This window comes from Corvus cornix, chromosome Z (genome assembly GCF_000738735.6).
Source record: "Corvus cornix cornix isolate S_Up_H32 chromosome Z, ASM73873v5, whole genome shotgun sequence".
In the NCBI taxonomy this organism is placed as follows: domain Eukaryota; kingdom Metazoa; phylum Chordata; class Aves; order Passeriformes; family Corvidae; genus Corvus; species Corvus cornix.
In genome coordinates this window covers 29,727,851-29,752,895 of record NC_046357.1, presented here as the reverse complement: position 1 = coordinate 29,752,895, position 25,045 = coordinate 29,727,851, and the positions used below count along the sequence as shown (strand labels likewise).

The following is a 25,045-nucleotide window of genomic DNA, read 5'->3' as shown; positions in this document are numbered from 1 at the left end:
TTGTTTTTTTTTCCTGAGCGAAAGTCATCCAAGATGTCTCTCTAAAAAACACCTGACATAGGTGGACAGGCAAAATAGAAAAAAAAGTAAAAATAGAGACTGCCATGAATTCTAACAACTGAGCCTTCTAACAATTAAGTCTTGTGGAGTAAAAATGCCTACTTTTGTGGGGTCAGCTTCTTCTGTCCACACTTGGCATTCACTCTTTTCCTCTTGAGATCCCTCAGCCCTGTCAGCTTGTCTGGTCTACAACTTTTACAGTCTATCATCTGTACTTCCCAGTAATGCTTTCCACAGTTTTTGCTTCCTGATGGCATGTTTTGTAATGTATGCCAGTTCAGCTGTCAGGCCACTGAACAAGGTTCTTCCTGAGTGAGAATTTGGAGCACACTGTGTTTCCAGCCAAGAAAACAAGAGACTGGTAGAGAGCAAGAGCTGACTTGCAGGGCCTGTGAGCGGGTCTAACATGAGCCATTGTGTTTGGGCTCCTCAAAAAGCAGACAAGCAATGAAATGGGGTCTGTTACACTGCTGCAGACTCTGTCCATGCAGACATCTGAAGCATGTTTCCCCAGAGTTGTGCCCTCAGGTTTTGCTTACATGCAGGTTCATCCAGAATTCACATTCTCTGCTGCCTTGAAAATAAGAGGTTTTTAGATCATACAGCACTTTGCGAAATAATTGTAAGTATGCTTAATTGTTATTGGACTTCAAAAAAAAATTGCATTGAAACTGCAGTTTATTTTAAGAGAGGAATTAGAAAGCAGTTCTGAACTTGGGCTGACATTGGTAACCATGTGATATCCAATTATCCAGCATGTCAGGATAATTGTGTAGCATGACAAATGTGGTGAGCAAGATACCAGAGGATGTTGTACAACCAGACTCCTGTGAAAACAGGGTGGTAAATAGTTGACTGTGACTATTTGTATCTGCTTCTGCTTTTGTTCTTTTTCATTTTGTAAACACAAGCATACCTTGCCTATTCTAAAATCTATTAGGAAAAGGAGGGGGAGAAAAAGCATACTTTTCTTTTAACTTGAAAATCTAAAGGAAACACTCCATTTGAAAGCCAGCTGGCATTGGTGCCAGACCTCACTGGGCTGACAAAGTGTGCTGCTGTAGAGAAAAGAGGGTTCACATGCTAATGCACTGGGAATAGATCAGATGGAAGCAGACAAACTGCCCAGTAGAGACTAATGTTTGTTTAGCCCATTCTGTCAGTACTGGTGTCTGCTAGATAAGAAATCAAAGGTACTGCCCACAGGATTAGCACTTGCAAAGTGGGTGCTGAGTGAGATTACTTTGTCATGACTCAACCACTCCATCTTAAGGTTAAAAAGAAAGGCTAAATAGGAGGAACTATTTTTAATGGAGAATAAGAGAAACTGTTTTTATTGGGAAAGCAAATTTAGTATGCTTGTTCTTCCCTTCAGTTGCAAACGTATCAACTATGCTGTTTGTAACTGACTCTTCAGATTAATGGAGAACAACTTCTGCCTCTCACTTCTAAGAAACTTACTATAGCTTTTAGACAATTTTCTTTTCTTTCAGTAGTAACCTGCTGAATATTTACCACCAGAACTGCTTACCCATTTGGGCATCTTTCCTGCTTGGGGGTCATGATGGTGAAACTGCAGAACCAGCACTGTTACCACCACAGACAGACCAACGATGACCATGATGCTAGCGAAATACTGAGCTGCAAGCAAAAGGAGGACTTGTTTAAGGGACGGAAAATACAAAGAGCACGTTCCTTGGCCATGCCTCGAGGTCTACACTTGAGAAGCACTGCATCACATCTGAACACCCTCTTCTCTGGTCTGCTGCACTGGAGCATTTGAGGAATGTATCTGCTCAGCTCCCTCCTCTCCTCTGAAGGAAGGGGTACAACAAATGAAAGGTGAAAACTGTTTGGTTTTTGTCCCTGAAGAGGAGTGTAGAGCCTCACAGCCAGAACAGCTTTGCACCTGCTACCAGGACAGTGAGAAGTTGAACTGACAACACCCACTGAACACCAGCATTCCCAGTCCTAGGCCTCCTGTGGTACCAGCAGAGGTGCTGGAGGGAGATGCTGTCCTTATGGTGCCTCTGGACCCCTTCAAAAAGTGTCACCAGTTCCCCACCTTTGCCCCACTACTGCTTTCAGGTGGCTAGGCATATTTCTCATTACTCTTCCTAGTCCTCAAGACCACTTCTTCTAGTTCCTGTGAAAGCACACTACAGCCTTCTTGAATGCTAAATTTAAATCTGCTGTGTAGGAAAGAAATCAAGAAACCCAGAACTGAGGATTGAAGCTGTATCTCCTAAGTGGCAGTACAGCTTCCTCATGCCAGGAGTGAGGCTGATAAGCTGGAGTGTAAAGCAGAATTACCCACAGGGGTAATGACATTTGAAGGTTTCAGTGGCAAAATACCAGGGAGCATTACTGCTGGCTGACATAATGGCGCAATGTGGAAGAACATACCACACTGCCCCAGACTGCAACCCCTTCAAGCCCTCCTGCCCATAGCTTGAAGTAAAAAATTCGATCAAAGCTCCAAAGCAAGTTTTGCTCTGTCTGTGTTTCTTAATATCAAATCCCACTGCTTCAGGAGGAAAAAGCTTGTTCGTAATAATGAGGTTATAAGGCCTTCCTGAAAACAACACTGCAATTGTTTCAAGAGGTATGGCTTTTCATGACAAAATGAATTATGTATCTAGATTAGAAGAACAGTCCCAAGGGTAAGATAAATTTAAAGGTCTCTGTTGCACTTACTCATAGAGAGGAGAGTCAACAAGCAGAGCAAACCAGGTTTCAGGGAAGCTGCTACATGTCCCATGTAATAGAAACACAGCAGTGTTGATATTCTTGGTTTAATTACTGCCATAAGTCACTAAATAACTTACTTAAACTCTATGCATTTTGATGCCATCAGACTTCAAAGGCCTGAAATGGTCCATTTAAAATGGCTTTAGCTAAGATTTTTCTCATATCCTTGGAAAATTAATCACCTGGTTAAACTTGGGAAAAAACTGGTAATATCTGTCTCAAGATCCTAGCCAATGATTAGCAGAGGAATTGAGACTCCCAGGTTTTTTTTTATGCTGTAAACCCAGGAACAGATGTCAGGAAAGTGCTGTGTAAATCTGCTAGTAAATGGACAACAGTTCTCTCAGGAAGAGACTGGGAACCAGAGAGAAGCCAGGAGCCCATAAAGAAAGATATTTTATAGTTTTGCCCAGTGGTAGGCAAGGAAGAGGCTGGGGGTGTGTCATCTGCATTTTGAGGGGGTGGAGTGGGGTGCTCCTGTTCAAGGTACACTGAAGTCTTCAGTTGGAAAGTAAGGATGGAGGACATAGTGCGTGGTACTTGAGCTCTGTGTGTTAGTATGAGGCAGTCAAATGTGTACAAAATATCTGTGAAATCTGGCAGGTAGATTTATGCCCCACAGGTAGGTGCAGGTGCTGTATTCAGAGAGAAAGTTGAAGTCCTGGAAATGCCCAGGATTGCTCCAAGGTTGGCTTTTGCCAGTCCTGAAGAGACAACAATTAAAGTGGAGGAAAAAGATAGCAATGACTGGCACAGCTGCTGGTCTTTCATATCTCTAGCTGGAGATATGATGAAGACTGTTGCCTCCTTTTCTCTGACAGGAGAATGTAGAACGAGTAGCCATTGGTCACAAAGGAATTGCTAGATCATGTGCCCATGCACCTCTTTGATTGAAACCATGACTGTCCTTACAATCTAGAACTAGGCAGGGATGGCCAAGATCCCATGTCTAGACTCAGTGACCATTCCTGTGCAAAGGAAGGAAAGGTCCCAGAACTCAGTGGGTATGCCCACAAGGCAAAATATTCCTGGCTCTGAAATGATATCCTTACTTACTCAGCATTTTTGATCTTTCCTTCCAGGGTTTAATCTTACATTCTCTCTTTCCTGGCAGCAGAAAAACATAGTCTTCCTGCAGCAGGAGAACAGGTGAGGAAAACTCCTGTGCTCCATGCACCTCCCTAAAAGCATGGCCCAACCTTCCAGTCTGCTCATTTCTGTTCCTGACAGTCTTTTGCCCTCACACCAGCAAGGTCAAACCCATCACTTGGTGACAACTACAAGGCAGCTGGCCCTGTTCACCTCTAGCATACCCTCTGATTATGACCACGACTCAGCTTTCTGCAGCAACCCTATGAGCAGAGAAGCTTTGCTGCTGAAAGGATCAAACTACAATGTTCATGGGTAACACTTCCCTTGGAGCCACAGGACTGCAATCTTCACTCACTCTACCCTAGCCCCACACTGCCCTGAATTAGCAAACTATTTTTGGGTCTCCACTGATGTTACTGAGCACAGAAATAGGATGCTCTCCTGTGAGGTGTGGCATGGGGGAGACAAGTAATGAGCTTTGACCTCCCAAGCAACAGCCTTGGCGTAGCCACCAGACCATTTCTGGCAGTATTTTAGGAACCATTCTCAATCCTATAGCATTTATCCATTTAGCACTTTGAAGCTGTTGCTCCCACAAAGGGCTTACACCCATGTGAGTCTGTTGGCAAAGGTAAATGCAAATCTGATTTCACAAAGAAGCTCAGCCCCTTTCACTTAAACTGCAGGAGGGAAATGCTTAGCAACTCTCACTAAACATCTCTTTGTGTCCTACTTGTAACTAGGTTACTAGTTACTAGGTCAGCTTGGAGTCTTCAACAATTCCCTTCACAGTGGGAAGTGTCAGAAAACAGCAATTCCTAATCAGGATGCATGTGAAAGACCAGGGATCTGGTTGCTGTTAATTCAGCTGCTCTGAGGCACAGCTTGGAAGTGACTGACACATTCTGGAGGGGAAGTAGCTCATTTGCACTCTGTCCTGGGTAGCTGCCATAGGCCACGAAAATGGACCAGAAGATCTGTGTTTGGAGCCCCTCAGTATCCCTGACGTATACAGCAACATTCCTCAGGGATACTGCAGTCTGTACTGCTCACTTCTAAATGCTCTTTATAGGTTTTAAAACCTGTAGGATGCTTTCTTCAGCAGAGTTGTGTGAACAAGAAAGCTGTTTTGGATGCTTGATTGATCTTCAAGAAGTATGAAATATTTGCTCTGTACAATTGATTTTCTTTCCTTTTTTGCCAGAGGCATTACGTAACATACTATCTGGAGAGCAGTTTTAACATCTAGGAGTTGTCATCCTCTGTCCCAGCACAATCACAAGATGATCAGGTGCTGTTGTCATAACAAATATGGATCTAATAAAACCACAGATAGTCAGAAGGCCTTCTAAAAAGTCAGTGAGAACTGCTATTTGTCCTTGCATGCATACTCTGACGTCAGCTATATCAAAAGGATGGCAATGATTTGCAATTCATAATTTGAAGAGCAGTCAGTACCATTTTTGGATGTTTTGTGTCATTATCTGATGTTAGAGAAGCACCTTAGGATTATTTTAGACATGTTTTGGAAGACATACTGCTGAAGTGGAACTGGATTAACTTCAAGGACTGATTAGGAACAGGGTAAATAAAACAAAATCCCTAGGATGGATGTTTTGGCTTGATTTTGTTACTGAACAGTGATATCATATCATGTCAGCAGTTATCATATGATCCAGATTTGTTACCATAGTCAATCACAAGAGAGACAGAGCATCTGCATTGTGATCAGTTACAGTCTTGTTGTTCCTGTGAAATACTGGGGGATGGAGAAAAGTGTTGTGCTCGGGTATTCACATTGATCAAACTGGATGTTGGATGCCTCCCACTGGAGGCTGGATGTTGGATGCCATCCCCCTGTTTCTATTCTATCTTTTCAGAAAACATCAAGTTTTGCATGTGAAATGAACAACTGGGTTAGAGCCACTTTAAGTCCGGTAATTTCAGTAAATTCAGGGCTGAATGCTTTGTGCTTCTCGTGAGCTCAGAATTAGATATTCACTACTCTTCCTTCTGGAAATGGTCCAGGTTAATGAACTGAAGCCTGTGGAGGTTGCTGAAAACCTCAAACACCAGCAGAGGGGCTTCCAAACACCCGTCTTTCCTATGGTAGGGACCAGGCCTGGTGCTGCACAGAGGCTGTGGCAGTCTACAAAGGGCTGAGTTACTCAGAGACCAAGAAAACCAAAACATAGAGGAGAAAGTCTGTGAGTTACTGTTGTACAGAGACAGCAAAGAAATACAGGAGAGGACATACGATTATGGTACTTGTGTTTTGAAACTCTTCATCTCCCATATGCTTTTGAAGAATAGACGTGGGAGTTTGAAAAGTAAAACTGTTGTCTTGTTTTGTTTGTTTGTTTGGGTTTTTTCTGTAAAGAAAAAACATTCAGGACTCTTGGCTTTGGGAAAAGCATCACTGATCATGGGGTATGAAACTTTAAGAGCTGCCGTGAACGAGAATTCCTGTTTCGTGAAAGAGATTGGGCAGGGTCCTGATTCTGACAAGGTACAGGCAGGACCATGAAAGGATAGGGGGGAAAGCACTCCAAAAACTCAAAAAGGAGCAGAGTAAAGTGAGGTGGCATCAGCTGAGAACATGCAGGAAGATGACAAAAAATGTAAAAAGAGATTAATTTTCTCTCTCTAGTCAGAACAACTAATGCCTTATGTTTGTAACTTAAAACAATCTGTAACTCCTGAAAGTGACAAAGCACCACATTGCTTCCCTGTCCTGGTAATTTGCAGTCTCATTTCCTGTATGACTAAATGCAAGAAATCACCCCAAGCATCTGCTGCAACAGTACTTATTTACAGTGTAAAGTGTTCATGCTTACTGAAATAGCGTAGACATGGTAAGGAACAGCAAGGAGGGGACACAGCTGGAAAATATCATCATAATGGAACCCTAAGCAGCAAGTAAGTGTTGTGATTTTTAAAAAAGCAAGCAGAGGAACTCAGCAAATAAGACAGAGAGAAATGCAGTTGTGCTAACTGGAGATGGAGATAACTTTATTTTTACTATACTTTATTTGATACATCCAGCCAAAATGTCAACCATCACATGGATGTTAATCATAGGAAGTGACAGTTCCTTGTATTTCTGAGTCTCATGCTCCCTTTCAACCTCTGTCCACATACCAGCTCCCTGGTGTTCCACACTTTATGCTATAAAATCCTTTTAAAACAAAATACAGACTCTTGATCCAAAATCAATGGTGTTATTTTGGAGGGAGCTGGTAGAAAATAAGGAATTATTTTGGCATGGAAAACAATCAGAAGTTATTAACCACTTTTCCTGTGCAAGGGGAAGCCTTGAATTGCAAGGTGTAAAAATGTTTATAGAAGAAACAAATCATGTGATGGCCTGAGACATCTGAACATCTCATTTCAAGATCTGGCTTTTGGGCAGAAGCATGCCTTATCTGCATTGACAAAGTACTTTGAAAGTGATACATCCTCAGAGCATGGGCTAGGATGGACAGAGAGCTGGTAAGTCAGAGCTTATTGCAGCTTTGATCTAAAGCTTAAAGAGTCCAGCCATGGGTGCTGCTGGCTGTTTTTTCTGTGTGACTGTACTTTCTGCTACCTGGGGCCTGAACTCAAGCCCTGCAGAGCTTTAGATCAATACAAGTGCAAAAAGCTGTGTGAAGTTTTCAAAGCAGGCATTTTAGGGTCTGTCTGCACGGTGCCACCCTGTTCTCACAGTGGTTGGAATGCAGTACAGTAAACCAGAGGTGAATGCAAGATGGACGTGGGTGGGTGAAGTAGGTTCCTTATAGCCTGTGTCTCACTGCAGAATGGAACAAGAGCTGAACCTGTGGCTAACTAGCGCTGGGAACTGGTGTTTTCTTAAAAACAAAGAATCTGGTGCTGGCAGGAGACAGGATCACAGCAGGAGAGGGGAAGTGCAGACAGCTACAGACTTTTCAGTGCCATGTGGCCCCAAAAGTTTTTTCCCTCTGGAGATGATATTGCAGGCAGGGGAAAAAAACAGTCAGGAAGATGTGCTGGTTAGGCTCCTCATTGGCTTGACCTAAATTTTCCAGAGCAATGGCTTTTGGCCATGTCTGACTTTAACATTGGCTGTGGATTGATCTGTCTTTCTGAAAAACTGGCTGATTTTGGTAGGCTCTAAACATTACATTAGGAGATTAATTTTTTTTTTAATCTATGAGCCCAAACTATCAGCTTATCCAGAAGCATTATGGAAGACTTTCCTACAGCAATGCATGATAAATTTTATTCTGGTCACTGCTTTATTTGATATCACTGGGTGTGGGATCACATGACCACCAATTGTGTAATCTTAAGGAGGCTCCAGCCAAAGTAAAGGAAGGGAAGAGTTATAGTTAGGAATCTGTATTGACTTCAGGGAATTTGTGCCTTAGTGACTTCATAATGCATGATTTCCTAGTCTTAATTACAAGGCTGCTTTTGGATAGAAAACACAGTTTAATGAAACAGATCAGGGATATGAAGACTTTAAGGAAATTCAGGCATATGTCTATTGCCTAAGGAAGGAACTCATCCTTTCCTCAGAGGTGGCCGTATAACCATTACCAAAACCAGATCTGACGGTCTACTATTATTTGCTCAGAATAATAGAATCATTTAGGTTTGAAAATACCTCTAATTTAATTGAGTTCAACCATTCACCTAACACGGATCACGTCTTTATAAAAAAGAAATAGTCCTACAGTGTAGAGCTAAATACCTCAAATGTAGTTCTCAGATGAATTACCTAGGCCTTAAATTTCAAAAGGCAGAGCCTGAGCTTGTGCAAGAGCTCTAATTAAAATAACAGTACTTGTTAATACCAGTATTTGTTTCATTTTGATTTAGTTGCTGAACCAGGAAATCAACACAGTGGGACATGGTTATGTCTTCCCATGTAATGCACTGGATGAGTGCAATAATAAGGACTGGAAGGTGCATGAAATCCACATGAAATTACTGGCATTTATAGTGCAAAATAAATTTGCATAATTACACAGGTTTTTAGAAAGAGAAAAAACAATTGGCATATACCTGAGCTGTATCACACAGGCTTTATGATTTTACCCAGTGATTAGCACAGTCAGACCAGTAATTTAGTTGTGTAGCACATCTGGAGTTCTCTGCATTTCCTCAAGTAATGAACTCCAGTTTCCTACTTATATGGACTCTGGGTAAAAGTAACTTTAAAGAGAAAAATTAAAAGTAAGTAAAATCACAACTGCAGCAAGATACACTTCCTGCAAGGCATAATTAAGGTACCATAGGAAGGGTAAGTTAGGACACAGTTGCTGCTGTATAGCCATGGTCTGAAAGTCTTTCAGGAGCTATGCTCTAGAGGTTTTAAGTGCCGGGAGGGACTTACAGTACACTGTAGAGAAAGAATCCTTGTTCATAAAGTTGACTTGTGCTGGATTCTGGCCAAACTGTTGTGTTTGTAGATGTCATGGACTTCAATGCTTTTGATTTAAATGGTTGAGCTTATTGCTGTGCTATGGGTGATTAATGTTTTAAACAGAAACAGAGGCATCTTTCCCTGGTTCAGCCTTCTCCTTTCATTGGCATCTCTGTGGAAGGGCAGGATTCAACTTTTGAAATATTGTTTGCAAATTTCTTTGCATAGATGTGTGCTGTTGAAAACTGGGCTTTGAAAAGAGTTTCCCCAAAAGGGAGGGTGTGCAAGAGAAGGGTGGGAGCAGATATGCTGCTGGGCAAGGAGCAGCTATCTACTGATGTGAATGCAAACCCCAAGAAAGCTGAGTGAGAGCAGGGGGCCAGTCTGTCCAACTGGAACATTTCTTGGCACAGAAAGTGGATGGCTCACCGTGGAAAGGAAAGCTCTGCCCACAACTCTGCAGCAGGAGCAGCAGAGGTATTTTCAAACCTAAATGATTCTATTATTCTGAGCAAATAATAGTAGACCGTCAGATCTGGTTTTGGTAATGGTTATATGGCCACCTCTGAGGAAAGGATGAGTTCCTTCCTTAGGCAATAGACATATGCCTGAATTTCCTTAAAGTCTTCATATCCCTGATCTGGTGCTCAAAGGTGCTGAGTAGCCTGCTACTGATTCCTAGGCCAAGTCTTGTCACTTGCTCTTTACAGAAAAAGAAGTGGACTTGTACTAAGATAACAGTTGGTAGGCTACCAAGAAATGGGAATCTCTCATTTGGGGAAGTTGGACATGTGGAGTAAGAGAATCTCTGCTTTGGGCAGCTTTACAAACAGACAGAGAAGGCAGAGGACATACCAAGGAAGGGGTGACCCACTTTGCAAAGGTACAAAAAAGGAACTGTCTCGTCCCACTTGCATCCTTCTGATTATTTAATCTGAGAGGTGGTATGTTTGTTATTAACATAATTTGATGTTCCCCTTAACTAAGAGGAACTAAGTTATGATTTCCACATTACTCTGTAAATATGTTCCAGATCATAAAAACTAGTACTTTTCTTGGTATCATATTAGACCAGTTCTCCTTTGCTACCTCAATAAAGCACTCCAACAGCAGTTGTGAGATTTTCCCATATTACTAGAGTTCAGTAGTTAAAGCTGAGGTCAGCAGGAGGAGAAAGTACAGCATGTTAGGCATTAGTGGCTCTGAAACAGCAAAGGCTGTAAGGGTTCATCCAGATCCAGAGAGGCCCTAAGAATATAATGCAGATTTTTAAAGCATGTGGAGTAATGTTTTCAAAGTATCTTTGTGCCCACATGCATGAAGACCAATAACAGTGACTCTTCAGCAGATCAGTAAGGGATCTTTCTACTTCAAGATCAAATTATCTGCATCCTTCACAAACCACATGCTTTAGAAGATTTGTTTATTCCTGCAACCTGTTGCTAACCATGCTGATTCTTCAAAAATTGAATGAGCTTTCCAAAGGTATTCCTTTTCCTCATGTTAATTCTGAGGATTTTAACTGGACCAGAGATCACACTGAAAAACCGCAATCATGACCTGGCATATTCAGTTCAGCAGCTAAAATACCCCCTTTGGGATCACCTGGAAGACCACTGTGAAGAGAAGATGCTATATTACTTTGTCAGAGTAAGGATAAGGTTTTCAGAACTCAAGATCATGTAAAACTGCACAGCCCAGCTTTGAGCACTTGCTGAACAAGGGCTGTTTGGGTGCAGAAGCCAAGTGGATAGGCAGTCTCCCTGCCAATTTAGAGTGGAGCAGGGAGTTAGGAGCAGGCCTTTAAACTAGGAATACTGCGGAAGGTAGCAATTCTCTGATAAGCAGAAATTGTCTGTTATTACAGCACCAAATTCTGTAAAAATATGTAACTGTTCATAGCTTTTCTTGGTACAAATCCTACCTTCTGTGATAGAAGACTGTATTAGTAGAAACTGTTCCTGTTAAAGCTAGTGGACTGGCCATAGGCAAGTGTACCCTTTACTAATTCTAAATGGGATTTGTTATGCATTATACAAAGTGAAGTTATATCAACAGTGGTTCAAGATGGCTTGCGACTCCTCCCTACACACAAGTTTCTCTTAGAATTGTTTCTGTCTCCATTGTGTCCTAGGTATATGTTCAGAAAGGGGTTTTGTTAGTTTTTTGGAAATTCCTGTATGACTGAAAGTCAAGAGTCCTGCTGACTTTCACTAAGATGTGTAAGTTTCTTGGAGGCTTTCAGGAAGTCTTGCCTGTGTGTGCTATTTTCCTTACTGCCGCATGCTTATCCTCCTTCCCCAGAGTCAGGCCTAGTTTTAAATCCTTGAAGAGAGATAATAAAGCTGGATGAGTAAATGCATTTTTTGTCCCAGTCACTATACAACTTTTTTGAGGCTTTCATTACACAGTTGTGTGATGCATCTTCCATCAGCATCTAGACATATTGTTGACTATTTTGTTCATTTCTACTGTCTGCCTAGAATTTGTACTTTAGTCATGATTTTTATTCACAGGTCTTTCGGGTAACGTTCATTCTTTTTTATTTTGAAAAATAGGACAGGTTTATTTTCTCTACCCTGCAATAAGGCCCCATGAGACCAAGGTAAAGGGGTGGTCCTATAAAAAACAGGGGATGTAACAATGTCTGTCTGGCCCACAATCCCAAGATCATGCTCTGTCCCACAGTTTTCTGTACATATTAAAAATGTTCCAGTGATATATTTGAATTTTGACTGTTGTATCCTGAATTGCTCTTCAGACAGATAGAAGAGGAGGAGAAGGGGGAAGGCGGGAAGGAGTTGTGTAACAGCAGGGAGGTGGGATGATGCAGAAGAAGAAAGATGAATTTTCTGCAGTGTTGATTCTGTGTCCCCTCAATCCTTGCAGTTACCTGCTTTTTCCAGTGCCTTTTTGTAACCTCATGTAGGTCCTTTTCATACATGCAACATGATAAAGTCCAGGCTGACATTTACTCCTGACATTTCTGAATGCAAAACTAGAGTAACAAAAAGAGTCTGTCCTCAAATTGGCTTTGAACAGCTCTCGAGAGGCATCATACATGGTGCACAAAGCAGAAAAAATCAACTTACCTATTAGTGGGACGGAGTCAGAAGTTGCAGGCATGATCTCAGCCACAAGCAGCATGAATACAGTCAGGGAAAGAAGGACAGTGATACCTGGAGGGAGTGAACATGTTTGGGAAGAATGAGGAAAATGAACTCTGCAGCTGCTCCTCTGATGTCTTTGCTGTTAAATATAGCTTTTTGTCCTGATACACAGCTAAGCCAAACCCATGACTTCATGTCTGTCAATGCAGATTAGAACTTCCACAAAGTGCGAGCATTTTTAGATGCAGCTCTATCTGCTCTCTTTTCACTTTTCTCTAATACACACAAACCCTTACTTCTCTCAAAGTAATGGAGCAATAATTTCTGCTGAGTGAAACGAAGCTTGCAAAACTGGTGAACTACAGTGCTTTTCCAAAACATTGCACAAAGCCCAAATGGCTGTTAAGGGCTAGGAGAGACTTGCACAGACAGGAGTCTAGATTTTGCTATTGCATATTATTTAACATCCCTCAAATCCATGGAGTCTGTTTTAAAAGAAGCTCTTTGTTCTATCTGGAAAGGCTGTTGCTAAACCTAACCACCCTGGTACTGAGAAAAGGTCAATGCATGAAAATCAGCTCCTGTTTTTGTGTCAACATTGTACTTCAGCTCAAATAACTCTTTTCCTTATCTTCACCCTGTATTTCATAGACAGCAATTGTACCCCCAATAGCCTGTGTTTTACTTCTTGTAAGACAGGCTGCTCAGATACCTGATTTTTTACCAAAGGAAAACCCACTGAGGACAATTCATATGATTTAAAAGTCTCTGTCCTGAGACAGGACCATGCACAATTAACTCTTAAGGTCTCGTCTGGGCCAGTCTGGTGTATTTACACCTCTCCCCTATCTTCTCTTGGAAGAACCCTTCCCATTTTTATCAACACACACAACAGCCCTTCCATGGCCGTCACTCCTTTGTGTTCTTAGGGGACTCATGGCTAGATGTTTTGAGAGCTGAACTTCGAAGGTGAAATTCCAGTGCCCAGCTGCTGCTGTTCACAGCCCTTCACTCTTTGCTTCCTAATATGTCCTGTCTGAAAAAGAGAGTTAGTGAGCTCTGGAATGCATTGAGACATACTAAAGAACGTAACAACAGGCACGACAGAATACTATTATTGCCACCTGTGCCAGCAACAAGTTCAGCTTCCTCCCAGTCCAAAAGATTTTTTTGTAGGTGCTTAGCACAGGATGGGTGAATGCCACACAAAAAGCTGTTATCCTTGTTCCTGCAACCAAAAGAGTACTTCTATTGCTCTTCTAGAGAAATCTTTATTCATCAAGCACCATAGAACCATGAGGTGTTTATTTTCTATTTTATAGGATGCTTATGAAACAAATGAATATTTTAGCACTTACCTAAAGAAATCTTCTCCCCTGAATCAGCTGGCAAAAGGAATACAAGCAGTGCTAAGCCAGATATGAGAACACAGGGAATGAGTAAGTTCAAGCCATAGTAGAGGGTGCGTCGACGCATGGTGATAGTGTACGTCACATCTGGATATGGTTCTTTGCAGCATTCATAGTACATCTCATTCCTCTTCCCTGGGACACCTATAGAGAGGGTGAGGAGAGCAGTGGGGAGAGGTGCAGGACTCCTAGTTACCTCCCTGGACTGGACCAAGAAGTGATGGTTTATGAACCAATGTGTGTCACCTCTGCTGCTTCTAGTTGACCTTCTGTGTTTTCTACGGTTTACTTTCATGCCTTCTGAGTCACTTGAACCTAGCTTAGCCAATAAAGCTCATCTGGGCCTGAACAAAACAGTCCTGGGCATCACAACCTCAAGAAGAAAAATGTGCATTCTGCCTTCCTGCATTCTGTGAATGGTGACATACTGTTAACGTGATATTCACTAGCACATGCAGCAGATTTTCTGTGTGACAAGTGCCACTGCTTCTTATTTTTCTGTGATCCGCTATACCTATTTGATTTTTTTTGTCAGGAAAAACAGGGTATGGCTTAATTTTCAAAATGGATGTCAAGTTGAGCTCAAAGACTATCATATCTGAAGGTGAAGAGACATAGCTGTCCAATACAGATGTACTGCAGGGTTGCCCATGGTGATCCTGCTGCAGCAGATTGCCTGACATGCTGTGTGATGGGGACTGCAGCAGCACTAGAAATGTCAGGAGAGCTGGAAGAACTCAGCACCTCGTATCTTTCATGCCAAAGTTGCTCACTTTTTTGTTTCTGTGGACATGACAGATGATGTGACAATGTGTGCATTTTGGCAGGGGCTTAGCAAAGTTTTCTTAAAGTATATAGCTATGGCTTGCTTGAGGTGCTACTCAATGATTTTGCTGTATGAGCTAAATAAGTCCCTGTTTTGTTCTCCCCAGGTCAGGGTTGAAGGCAGATAAACCACAAACTCTTAATCAGGTATGCAAATTTATTGGACAAAGATACCCACTATAAAGGAGCACTGGACAGGGAGGAGTGCTCTGAAATAGCTGGACTTTAGGAGGACTTCACTAGGGAGTCCTCTGGCTTCTCATAAAACTGAACGTAATTTCTCAGATGCCCTAAATGGCAAAAATTGCCATTTATATGCAGTTGGTCAGGGCAGCTATGTCCTCATCTGTATATCCAGACTTGGGAGACAAAATGTCTTTTTTGCAACCTCTCCTTGAAGTTGTCTAAGTTCCATCAATTTCCGTAACATTGCTTGTGACATACAGCTGCATAAGTGAGTTCAAAATAACTCACTAGAATCTCACTCTGAATAACTAGTTCCGGGCATAAGTTCTTTTGAAAATACAGGTATCTTCCAAAGCATAGAAGAGAGACATACTAATCTGCAGGTTTTATGAACTGGTAGACACTTCGATGCTTTTCTGGGTGAGAAAGATCCCTTTATGTAAAAGTTTTGCTGAAATACTTCTTACACCAATCAATTTTGCTGTTGTGTTAGAGTAAATTTGACAGTAGTGTTCCATTCTCCTACACAAGACACATCCAAGTTTAGTACTGACAAACTGCTCAGATGTGTCAGGACTAGTAGCTTTCATTTATGTACTCGGTGGCAGCCAATTCCTTCAGAACACAGTGTTTTCAGACACAGTTCAATGAATGTTGCTGAACGGCTGTCTCGGATACGTGGGGGTTTTTTTCTCTTTTTTTGCTTCTTCTTAGATATATATTTTTAATATCTATATTCCATGTTCAATTGATTGTTTATTTCTATATATTTCAGGTTTGCCTTTGAAAATTAGACTATTGAAAATTTGTAGGCTGGCCAATTTACCCACTAAATCCCATTCTCCATTTGAGATGTAGTTGGAAATATCAGCCTCGAGCATCTGCAGGTCAATCAACCAGCCACTGTGAGTCCAGGAGCCAAACTTCAAATCACACTTCTGCACATCAAAGGGGAACCAGCGGACATCAATGTAACACGTGCTCTTCAAAATGCCTGTAGATAGAAATCAGTCACAATCAAGCATGTGCAGGGTGCATTTCATTACCCTTATCTGTCTCTCATTGTGAGCAAATTTCGTCTTCAGAAATTCTGTGTGACACAGTCATGGGGTAACCAAACAAGTATTGGAGATGGAAGATGCTGCCATGAGTAGAATAACCTCCCTTCCCCCACCAGTGAAGATCTCTGTCACTGCATCCTTGAGGTAGGTTGCCCAGGACACTACAGCCATGCAGAAGCAGCCCAGCCTGTCTCCAAGTGCTGGCTGGCCCTAGCAGGGTACAGGCAGTGTTGCTTGGTCTGACAGAAGCAAAGAGTACGCTCCAGGGGCTGAGCGTACTGTGACCAGCTCTTTGAAAGGAGTTCCTGGTCAGGCCTGCCTCAGACCCACAGTCCCTCGACAATACATTGTTGTGCTAAACTTTGCCCAGTGTTGACCTTTATCATCTGTGTGCTAACTGAGCCTTGAATTTTACTCTGAATGTGTCTAGTTCACTTCCTGGGATGCTTTAAGGGGTCTAAGGGGTAGGGAACAACAGTGGAGCAGCCTTCAGGAAAGTCCTTGCTGATCCCCCCTGGGCCCTATGGACCTGCTTGGAGACTGCTATGCTATGACACAAAGTTTAGGAATTTTTTGCCCACCACAGTGAGCAATTGTGGCATAGCCTGTGTGTTTGCTGGTGAGTCCATGGCTGCTGGAATCAGCAACACGGGTGAAAAGAGACTGAGACTTAGGCCCAACTGGCTGAGACCAACCCCAGTTTGTCTTTTGACCTGGATTTGTAGCCTCAGCCTGGCAGGAAGGGCTTCAATGCTGAGTGAGTGCTGCTCTTGGGGTCTCCTCTGCTCACGTCTCCACACAACAAAGACCCAGCTGGACTGCACATGAAACACGACAAGATGGTGCACACCACCTTACTTTGGATGACACCTTAGGTGGGCCTCTGGACATTCTGAGCAAACTGCTCAGGAGAACATTTTACTGATTTGTAAAGTGGAAATACACCACTGATAATGGACTTGAATTTTCTTAGTGGGTCTGTCCCATTATTAGACAGCTTGCAAAATTTCCACAGACAGATTTTAAACACCTTGGTTTCATTAATGAAGGAAATCTGCTTGAAATTGTGATTAAAAGTGAACAAATACTCTCTGTGCCCTACCTGGAGGAATATATTGGCAGGATCCAGAGTAGTTCACCAGCACATTTGTGTGAAATGTTGCATCAAACCTTTCATCTGCACTGTAATACAGTATAAACAAAACAGAACAAAAGAAAGAAAAAGCAAGCTGATCTGTGAGTAAAGATATAACTGTTAACATAAAAATAACCTTTTGGCTGAATTATGTTCCTACATCTGGGTGAGGAATTTACCCTTGACCAATATCTCAGTTCCTCATAGTTACTGTCGGCCTGCACCTGGGCAGGCTGCTTGCATGCTGCAATGTCCTCAAAAAAGTGACACACAGAGTGTTGTATGTCTCAGAACAAAGGCAGAAGGAAAAGTGGCAAAAGTGTCACATTAGCTGTATCCAAAAACTGGACAGTTGGGACAATGAGGCCTTTCTAGGGCACCTGTCAAAATGAGGCAGTTCACCACATAAATCAAGTAATCTGTACCTTACCCAGATATCTATTGTAACAGCAATGGTGGCCTGATGTAACAATTCTGCAGTCTCCTGAGACAGAGAGGACAGGAGTTTGCTTTCAGCATTGGAAAAAACCACTGGAGAGAAGTTATTTTAGGAGCTTGTAGGAGGAGAATCATTGAGACTCCAAGAGCAAAAGTGTCATAGGTTAGCAAGCATAGTCCTGGAAGGGACGTCCTTGCTAAGGGGTGCTTACAGTTTCCTCTGGGAACTGATAGAACCTATCAGCTGGCCAGTTTAAATATGGACAATTCTCTAAGCCACTTAAAGTTGTGATCACCTCTGTGATCCACATTTAAGAATAGGCAAACTCCCCCTCCAAGCTCTCTCTCGTTTCCGGCGCTGGCACAGGTGGCTGCAGGCCCCGTGTGGGGGCCAGCGGGCCCAGCCAGGCCCTGCTTGGGCCAGGCTGGGCCGGGCCACGGCCATCCTGGAGCCATGGACCTGTTCCAGCCGTGGAACCCCCCCCCACTGCCTTGCCATGGGCAGCCGGAGCAGCTCGGCTCTCCCCCCTCTCCACTGTGATAAGAAAGATTCAACATTCCAGCTGCAAAGCTGCAAGGCCGAGGTGAGATTAACCCTTTTATTGCTGTGAAGAGCTGAAAACCTGAGGGAAGAGAGAGAGGAGATGCTTAAAGCTGAAATTCTGTTGCGAAGCTATGATATATCAGAGTATCCTGTTGTAATTTCATGAAGATATGGGGGGTGGAGTGTTCAACTCGTAAGCAAAAGCACCTGCGCTGAGATAGGCAGATGCTGACGCAGCTGTAATTTCATGAGAAGTTTGGACAGGGAGAGATGAACCTGATGAGGACTTTTGCTCCGAACGGGAAAGGAGAAAACCTCAGTCCCTAGAGATGCTCCCAGAGATAGTCCTAAAGATGAAGATGAGGAAGACCCTTTGCTCCCAGGGAAGGAGAAGGGCCTCTGTTTTTGTTTCTGAACGGCTCAACCTTAAAATTGTACCCCAAAAACTTCAAGAGTGGACCCTCGAAAGCAGTTGCGGGAAAAGCTGCAAGTCGGGGGAAAGGACTCACACGCAGGCAGAGAGACTCCTCTTCCTAAATGGACTGAACAATATTTGGAAGTGGGCGGCTGTCTCGTTGTGATAATGTTTTCATAGCATGAGCAAGAAGAGACTTCTCTCTCTAAATGGACTGAACAAGGTTATTATGGAAGTGGTAAACAGACTGAACATCTTAAGGGTTGTCTTTTCACCATTGTCAGTGGGAGAGGGAGGAAGGTGGGAGGAGGAGGAGAGTTCTGAAGGTGGTATAATTTTTTTTTTTTCTTCTTTTAGGTCTGTTAATAAACTTCTTTATATTCTTTCAAGTTTGGTGCCTGCTTTGCATTTCTCCTAATTCTTATCTCACAGCAGATAAACAGTAATGAGTATTTTGGACCAAGCCACTACACTAAATTGGTGTTTCTGCCCAGTTACAAACCGAACCCGCGACAAAAAGGGACCAAGAAAAGAGAATTTCTTCACTATTCCAACAATTCTGAGAAAATTAAAGGAGTTAAATAAAATCAGACAAGGACATGATTCTTCAAAGAAGCAAGTCTGGAGGCTTGTTCCAGATGGTCTCTTGGGAAAAAATTAACCACAGAGGGATCACCTGACTTGTAGAGCCTTGCCTGTAGTGGCTATGTGCAGGTCTATATTGCACAACTACACCATTCTTACCCTGTCTTTCAATCAGATGTAAAAAATTCAGAGCCTCCATTACTCTTCTGATCTGTTTTTTATCCACGTCTTGAGCTCTCAGTCCTCAGTATCGTCCCCAACACAAAACAGGGGATGACACTCAAAAGGCTAAGTCCAGAATGAGTGATAATTATCAAAGACATAAAAGGCAACAAAAAAGGGTTTTATAAATACAAGGGGACAATGAAAAGACAAAGGATCGATCCATCACTTGGTATGGAAGGGAAAAAAAAACAACAGGGTGCAGAGAGCTGCAGTATCCTGCACCCTGTGTGCTTCACTCTTTGCAATTAATTCTCACCCAGCGGCAGGAGTCCATCACAGAGCAGGGGATGAATGGGTTAAGGAAATGTAGATAAGACAGATTCTACTCAGCAGATGTGATGAAATTTACTCTTGAGAACTGAAAGGACTGGCCGAAATATCCTCTGAAGCATTAACAATTATCTGTGAGAGCTTGTGGAGAAAAGGGAAGGGCATGGTGATTTAGGGGAGATCAAAGAGAATTCTGACTTCCTTTAAAGGTGAAATCATAGACACATCAGCCTAACTTCAAAGAAAATGGGGTGAAACATCTGGCATAGATTTGTGAAGGGCCAAACACATCAAATCAATCTATTTTTCTGACTAAGAGGAGGCTGGTGATCTATCTGAATTTCAGCATGTTCTTATAAACTACAATAATATCGACCAAGCTGTATGCCTTTTTAGAGACCGAAAAGGAATAAAGAGACAGTAAGAACCAAAGCTGAAGTAATGAAGAACACTTAAGCAAGCTAGGTGTCTCCAGGCCTCCTTTGGATATCTTGTAGCAAGGGTTTGGAATGAAAGATGGATCTTGGTGAACTCTGGAAACTAACAAAATGCAACTTATTCTGGGTAATTAAAAAGCATTACCCTGAAAACTGTCAGAGAAATACATAACAGGGAAAATCTAGTAAGCCAGCAGAGCTGAATTACAACATCTGGGGTTTGCAATAGATCAAAAAATAAGTACAGAATTAAGATATTATTAGAGAAAACCCTAAATCCCCGCCTCCTGGAAAGCATTAAGGAAACTTTAACAGCATTAAGCTGTCTAGAGAGCTTCCACTTCATTCAACACTGCAGAAATGCTGTGTAGAGAGCTAGATTCATCTCTGGAGAAGGAAAAACAGATTAGAGAGTGTTCAGAGTGGAAGAAGAATGATGGAGAGGTTTATAAAATATGTGGTAAGGAAAGTGAGAAGAGAATTCATTTGTTTACTTCAATCAGAAACACTATGACAGATACATGACAATAGTTCTCCTGCAGATACAGTAATTTTGAAGAGAATATAGATAATTTTCTCTCTGTGTTCACTGAGAAAAAGCTGACGAAGACATGCAGAAGGAAGAGTTGGACTGGCTATTAGAAAAATCTCTTAGCTGATGCTTGCTTCTTTTTGTTACTCTTTAAAAGTAAGAGCTAAATCCATAGAGGGCAAAAGGCCAGTAATATCAGTGAAGCACAGCTGATTTTCAGCACCTAGTTCTAGTCTCCTACTGGCCATTTCACATCTTGCTTACCTGTTATACAGAAGAATGTCTGGTACCCAAATCTGGTCAGCAGGAAATCGCAGGTTCTGCACTCCTGGGTATTCATACTGATCCCAGGACAAGTAAACATCAACCCAGGACTGTTGGCAAACACATACATCAGATTATATGAGCTTGTAAAAGTCTCCTAAGTTCTCTGGAATATTATGGGAACAGAACAGGTTTTGCCAATAGCAACAGCAGCAGTATGATAATAGTTTAATGCTTGGCTTTAATTATTAAGAAAGGCTGGCATATATAGAGGAAATAACAGTGTGACTACTGAAGACAGTGTCTAGCTCTTCATCTCGTGGCCTGAAGCCAGGCATTCCAAACCTTTCCTCGTGGGCTAGCAGAAACACTGGCAGTAGGCATCTCCATGAGGTATGCTGGTTCTGAGGTGAAGTGGTTTTTGAGGTGGTCAGTGGTAGGTGGACCATGGTCTGAGGGTCCCCCTTGGGTGGAAATAATTTAATCTGTTGCAGAGGTTGGGTGACTCTTTTACTAACCACCTTGCTTTGAGAGGTAGGTGAGTGAACTTTATATGCCAAGGAGTTGTTTCTGATCCCATCTCCTCCACCTCAACACAGTTAATTCAAGATAGGTGCAGGAACAGCTTTTGGGATGAACCTTGTGACTTACAATGAAGCTCAATGGGAGGGCTGCAAGGGAAACCCTTATCAGTGCCAAAACTGAAGAACATCTCTGCAAGGGACAGGACACCCACAGGCTCTGACTTAACAATCCTGTAGTCATATAGGTTTGTCTGGGTTAGTTTTTGCAATTTAAAAATACTCATTTCTGCTGCAAATCCCAGCAGGTAGCTGGGGAAGAAACAGCCTTTTCAGTTGAACATACTAATATAAGCTAGTGTTTGGCTGCAAAAGTCAAAGCAGAATTAGTTGAATCATTCAAGTCTCCCACTGGTTTTTCCTTCAAGAACTTCTTCTTTCCTGAGCACAAGCCCTTGAGGAGATCTGTTTACACAGCGTAAGAAAACTCTGTATCCCTCATCAGAGGCAGCCAGGCAGACCTGATGGGAAACTCCCTCCCACAAAGCCCTTAGTGAAGGTCAGTTTTGCTTATCCTGCATGAGTAGTGCAGGTGAATTCTCAGCTGGAGCAGTTGCAGAAGAGGGAGGAGGAATGTTTATGGAAGAGGTTTGTAAAGCACGAGGGAAGGCAATATCCCAGAGAGGTGCCTGGGTGCTGCCAGCAGCAGTGCAGCATCGGGCTCTCTGTGGTCCCTGGACACCCCATCACCCACTATGAGTAGTCTCCATGTGGTCCAGTGACCACTTCTGTGTTCAGGGGCAGGTGTCCTGGCTCCCAATTTCATGCAGAGGTGGGATTTTCCCAGAAGTGGCAAGTGCAGGTTGCCTGGGTCTTACTAGGTGCCTGGCTCGTTTGTAAGTTCCCATCACTGGTTATGGAGAGGTCCTTGAAGATTCTCTTCTTAGCTATGATGGGACTCTAACTCCCTCTTTGTTACTAGATCCCAACATCCACTGGCAAAACAATGCAGTTGGTTTCCTCCAAAAGTCAAAACGTCTGTCCAAAGGATTAGTGTAATCTCCTGAATTTAATTTTCAATGCTAAAAGGAGCACTAGGGAAATTTTAAAGGACTCAGAATGACTGCTTGCATTACATTACACACAAGCTATAAGATAGCAGTCTTGCTTTTAAGCTAAGAAATCATATCCAGTAGTTTTCAATTAGACAGTTTCTCTACTTTACTGACAGAGGTTACTCACCATCTGTAGCCAAGCATTGGTGATCAACACCTGATTCTTCTCATCCTTTAAACAAAAGGAGGAAGGAAAGAAAAGACATGAGAAAAAGGGATGAAACAGTTTGATTAGAGGTGGAAGAGTTTCTGTGTCTTTTAGAGAATCCAGACTCTTGGGGTACATAAACCAAACTCCATGGAGTAGATTGTGAGCTCACTGGAACACCACTATTTGGCCCAGACAATCGTGACTTTTTCACTATCCTTTAAATCCACAGATCTCCTGTGTTTATCGTAACTGATTAACAATAGAAAGGAAAGTATTAGATGATTTCTCTTATTTTTCTGGGGACGAACCCCTTACCAAGTTTTACCTTCTAGCTACTTGCTCAAAACAAGATGTTTTCCAGTACCACACTGTATGTCATAGTTGGGACACTTTACGTTGTATTTGCGGCCACTGCAAAGCAATGGTGAAAATAATGCTGGAAGTGCTGTTCCTTTTGAGTGTCAGTGCTATGTAGTTACCTCTGGTTAAAGGAAAGGAAGGACAGGCCTTGGGCAGAAGCTATCACTTGACAAAAAAGGACACGATGTTGCCTGAGAGGGAGCTCACACGGCACCTGCACAGAGCAGGAGTCTGCAGGTTCAGACCCACATGCAGAGGCCATGGGGAAGAATCTCTTACAACAGAAACAAGATGCTCTCACCACCCAGCTGGTGCCCAAGTTCTTTGGGGAGTCACAAGGTGCCCAGTTTTCTGCAGTTACCCTGCAGGTGCAGGACCCTGCACAGTGGGGAGGGAGAAGCAGGGCTGTGGAGTTACTGTGGTGCAGAAACACAGGTCCACAAAGACGACCATAGCCATGCCCTGCACTTCCCAGGAGCTGAGGCTGAGGTGCTCAGGGGGACTGGCTCACTGTATGCCCAGCTGTCCCTGTGTGTGTCCATGCCCTAGGAAGCTTACATGGTTGTCTGCAGTGTTTGGGGTGGGAGACATTGCAACTGCAAGCTGCTTGGCAGGAATTTAAACCATGCAGAGAGTTCCATGGACAGGCAGGCCCTCTCTTGTCATGTCCTTACTGCAGTACTTACTCTCTAACAAGGTAGAAAAACCTAAACTGCCTTATTCACTTTGGAAAAATGCCAGTTTGCTCACCTCAAGCTACATTCCTTCTGCCTTTCCTCCCCTCCAACCCTCCTGAGCTACCCTCACAGTACATATGCAAAGAAACTACCCCAGAAATGTCAGGGAAGAGCTGCTCAAAACCAAACTGCAACATCTTACAGTGAGCTGCAACCCTAGGAGTGTGTGGTCTTCTGAGAGTCCTCTGGAGTTACTTCTTCTGTGTCCCATGCAGGAACTCCAGACTCCTAGGCTAATACATGAAGGAGAACTGCCCAGAGAAGTCTCCTCATTACTGATTCCCTAGCACACCAGACACTGGACCAGTGGTACTGCTGAACTCTTAGCATGAGCCTTGTCTGTAGCATGATCTCCTCTCCTTTCATTTGGGTTGTTGGAGTTCCAGAAACACCACAACCTAGAAAGGGAGACATCATTGATCTGGAGGATTCCTGATTGTTTCGGCACTGTGGCCAGAGTTAGGCTCTCGCCAGGCTCCTGTCTCCAGGAAAGGTGAATTTCAGACATGAAACAGGTCTTTGCCATAGTGACTCACACAAAACTGTCTACCACCCTACCTCGAGTCCTCTTGGGACCTGACTACACTTCTTCTGCTGCTGTGAGATGCTACACAAAAATCAGATGTGATTTTATATTGTTATACTGTTCATATATTTCCCTTTCTCCTCTCTGCTGCTTTAGCAAATGTATGCCTCTCTCTATGCAAACTACAACCCACCTCCAGAGGCCTGGTCTATCTGCACCCCCTTTTGTTCCCTTGGTTGCTGTGGTTGAAGCAAGTAAGAAAATCTGCAGAAAAGTAACAGAAGGACTGGGCTTGTTGAGACAAGCGTTTTAGATGCTGAAGGATTCAAACACCATCTTGAAAAATAAAATCCTAAAGTAAAGAATAACCCCAGAGCTGATAATTGATAGAGTCATCAGAGATATCTGTGTCACTGACCAGGAAATGAAAGCAACCCAGCAACACAGAGGTTGTGTCCCAGGGATCCTGAGAGGCCAGCTGCCAGCCCATCTCACTGATGCATCCCTGGTCACCAATGACTCCTGAAGTGTCCTGTAGGGCTGGTGAGCATGACGGTCCTTTGAATTGCACATCAAATCCTAACAATATTTTATGTCATTAGCCAAATAATGCTTTATACTTGTAACCTGCACATGTCCTCCTAACAAAGACTTTCTGTGCACTCTCAAAGGAGCTTGAGCACCATGATTAAAAACATGGTCAGCAACAGTCAGCCAGTGCCTTTGCTGTGCAAAATTAAGGATTTTCCCCATCTACACTGAAACCTACAGGGAAGGGGACATTCCTTATTTTGTCATCTACCTTTGTAAACCACAGGGGAATGAATTAAAGCCCAATGTACATCTGTGAGGCTGTGGGTTTCCAGCATGTGGAGGTGCCTTCCATCAGGAGCCTTTCATATGT

General features: G+C 42.9%; 1 protein-coding gene across 2 annotated transcripts in view; it reads right to left on the bottom strand.

Moving 5' to 3' along the window:
- The window catches only part of LOC104689759 (neuronal acetylcholine receptor subunit alpha-7-like), a 59,404-nt gene that overhangs the window by 4,870 nt on the left and 29,489 nt on the right, over positions 1–25,045 (bottom strand). Inside the window, exons 3-9 of one of the 2 annotated variants that reach the window (XM_010400058.3) lie at positions 22,495–22,539; positions 20,732–20,841; positions 16,989–17,068; positions 15,652–15,819; positions 13,764–13,958; positions 12,388–12,474; positions 1,592–1,701 (exon numbers count right to left, since the gene is read on the bottom strand). In XM_010400058.3, coding sequence (XP_010398360.1) covers positions 1,592–1,701; positions 12,388–12,474; positions 13,764–13,958; positions 15,652–15,819; positions 16,989–17,068; positions 20,732–20,841; positions 22,495–22,539 — 795 coding nt within the window. The remainder of the gene's footprint in view (positions 1–1,591; positions 1,702–12,387; positions 12,475–13,763; positions 13,959–15,651; positions 15,820–16,988; positions 17,069–20,731; positions 20,842–22,494; positions 22,540–25,045) is intronic. The other variant, XM_019286232.1, reaches the window with a different exon arrangement.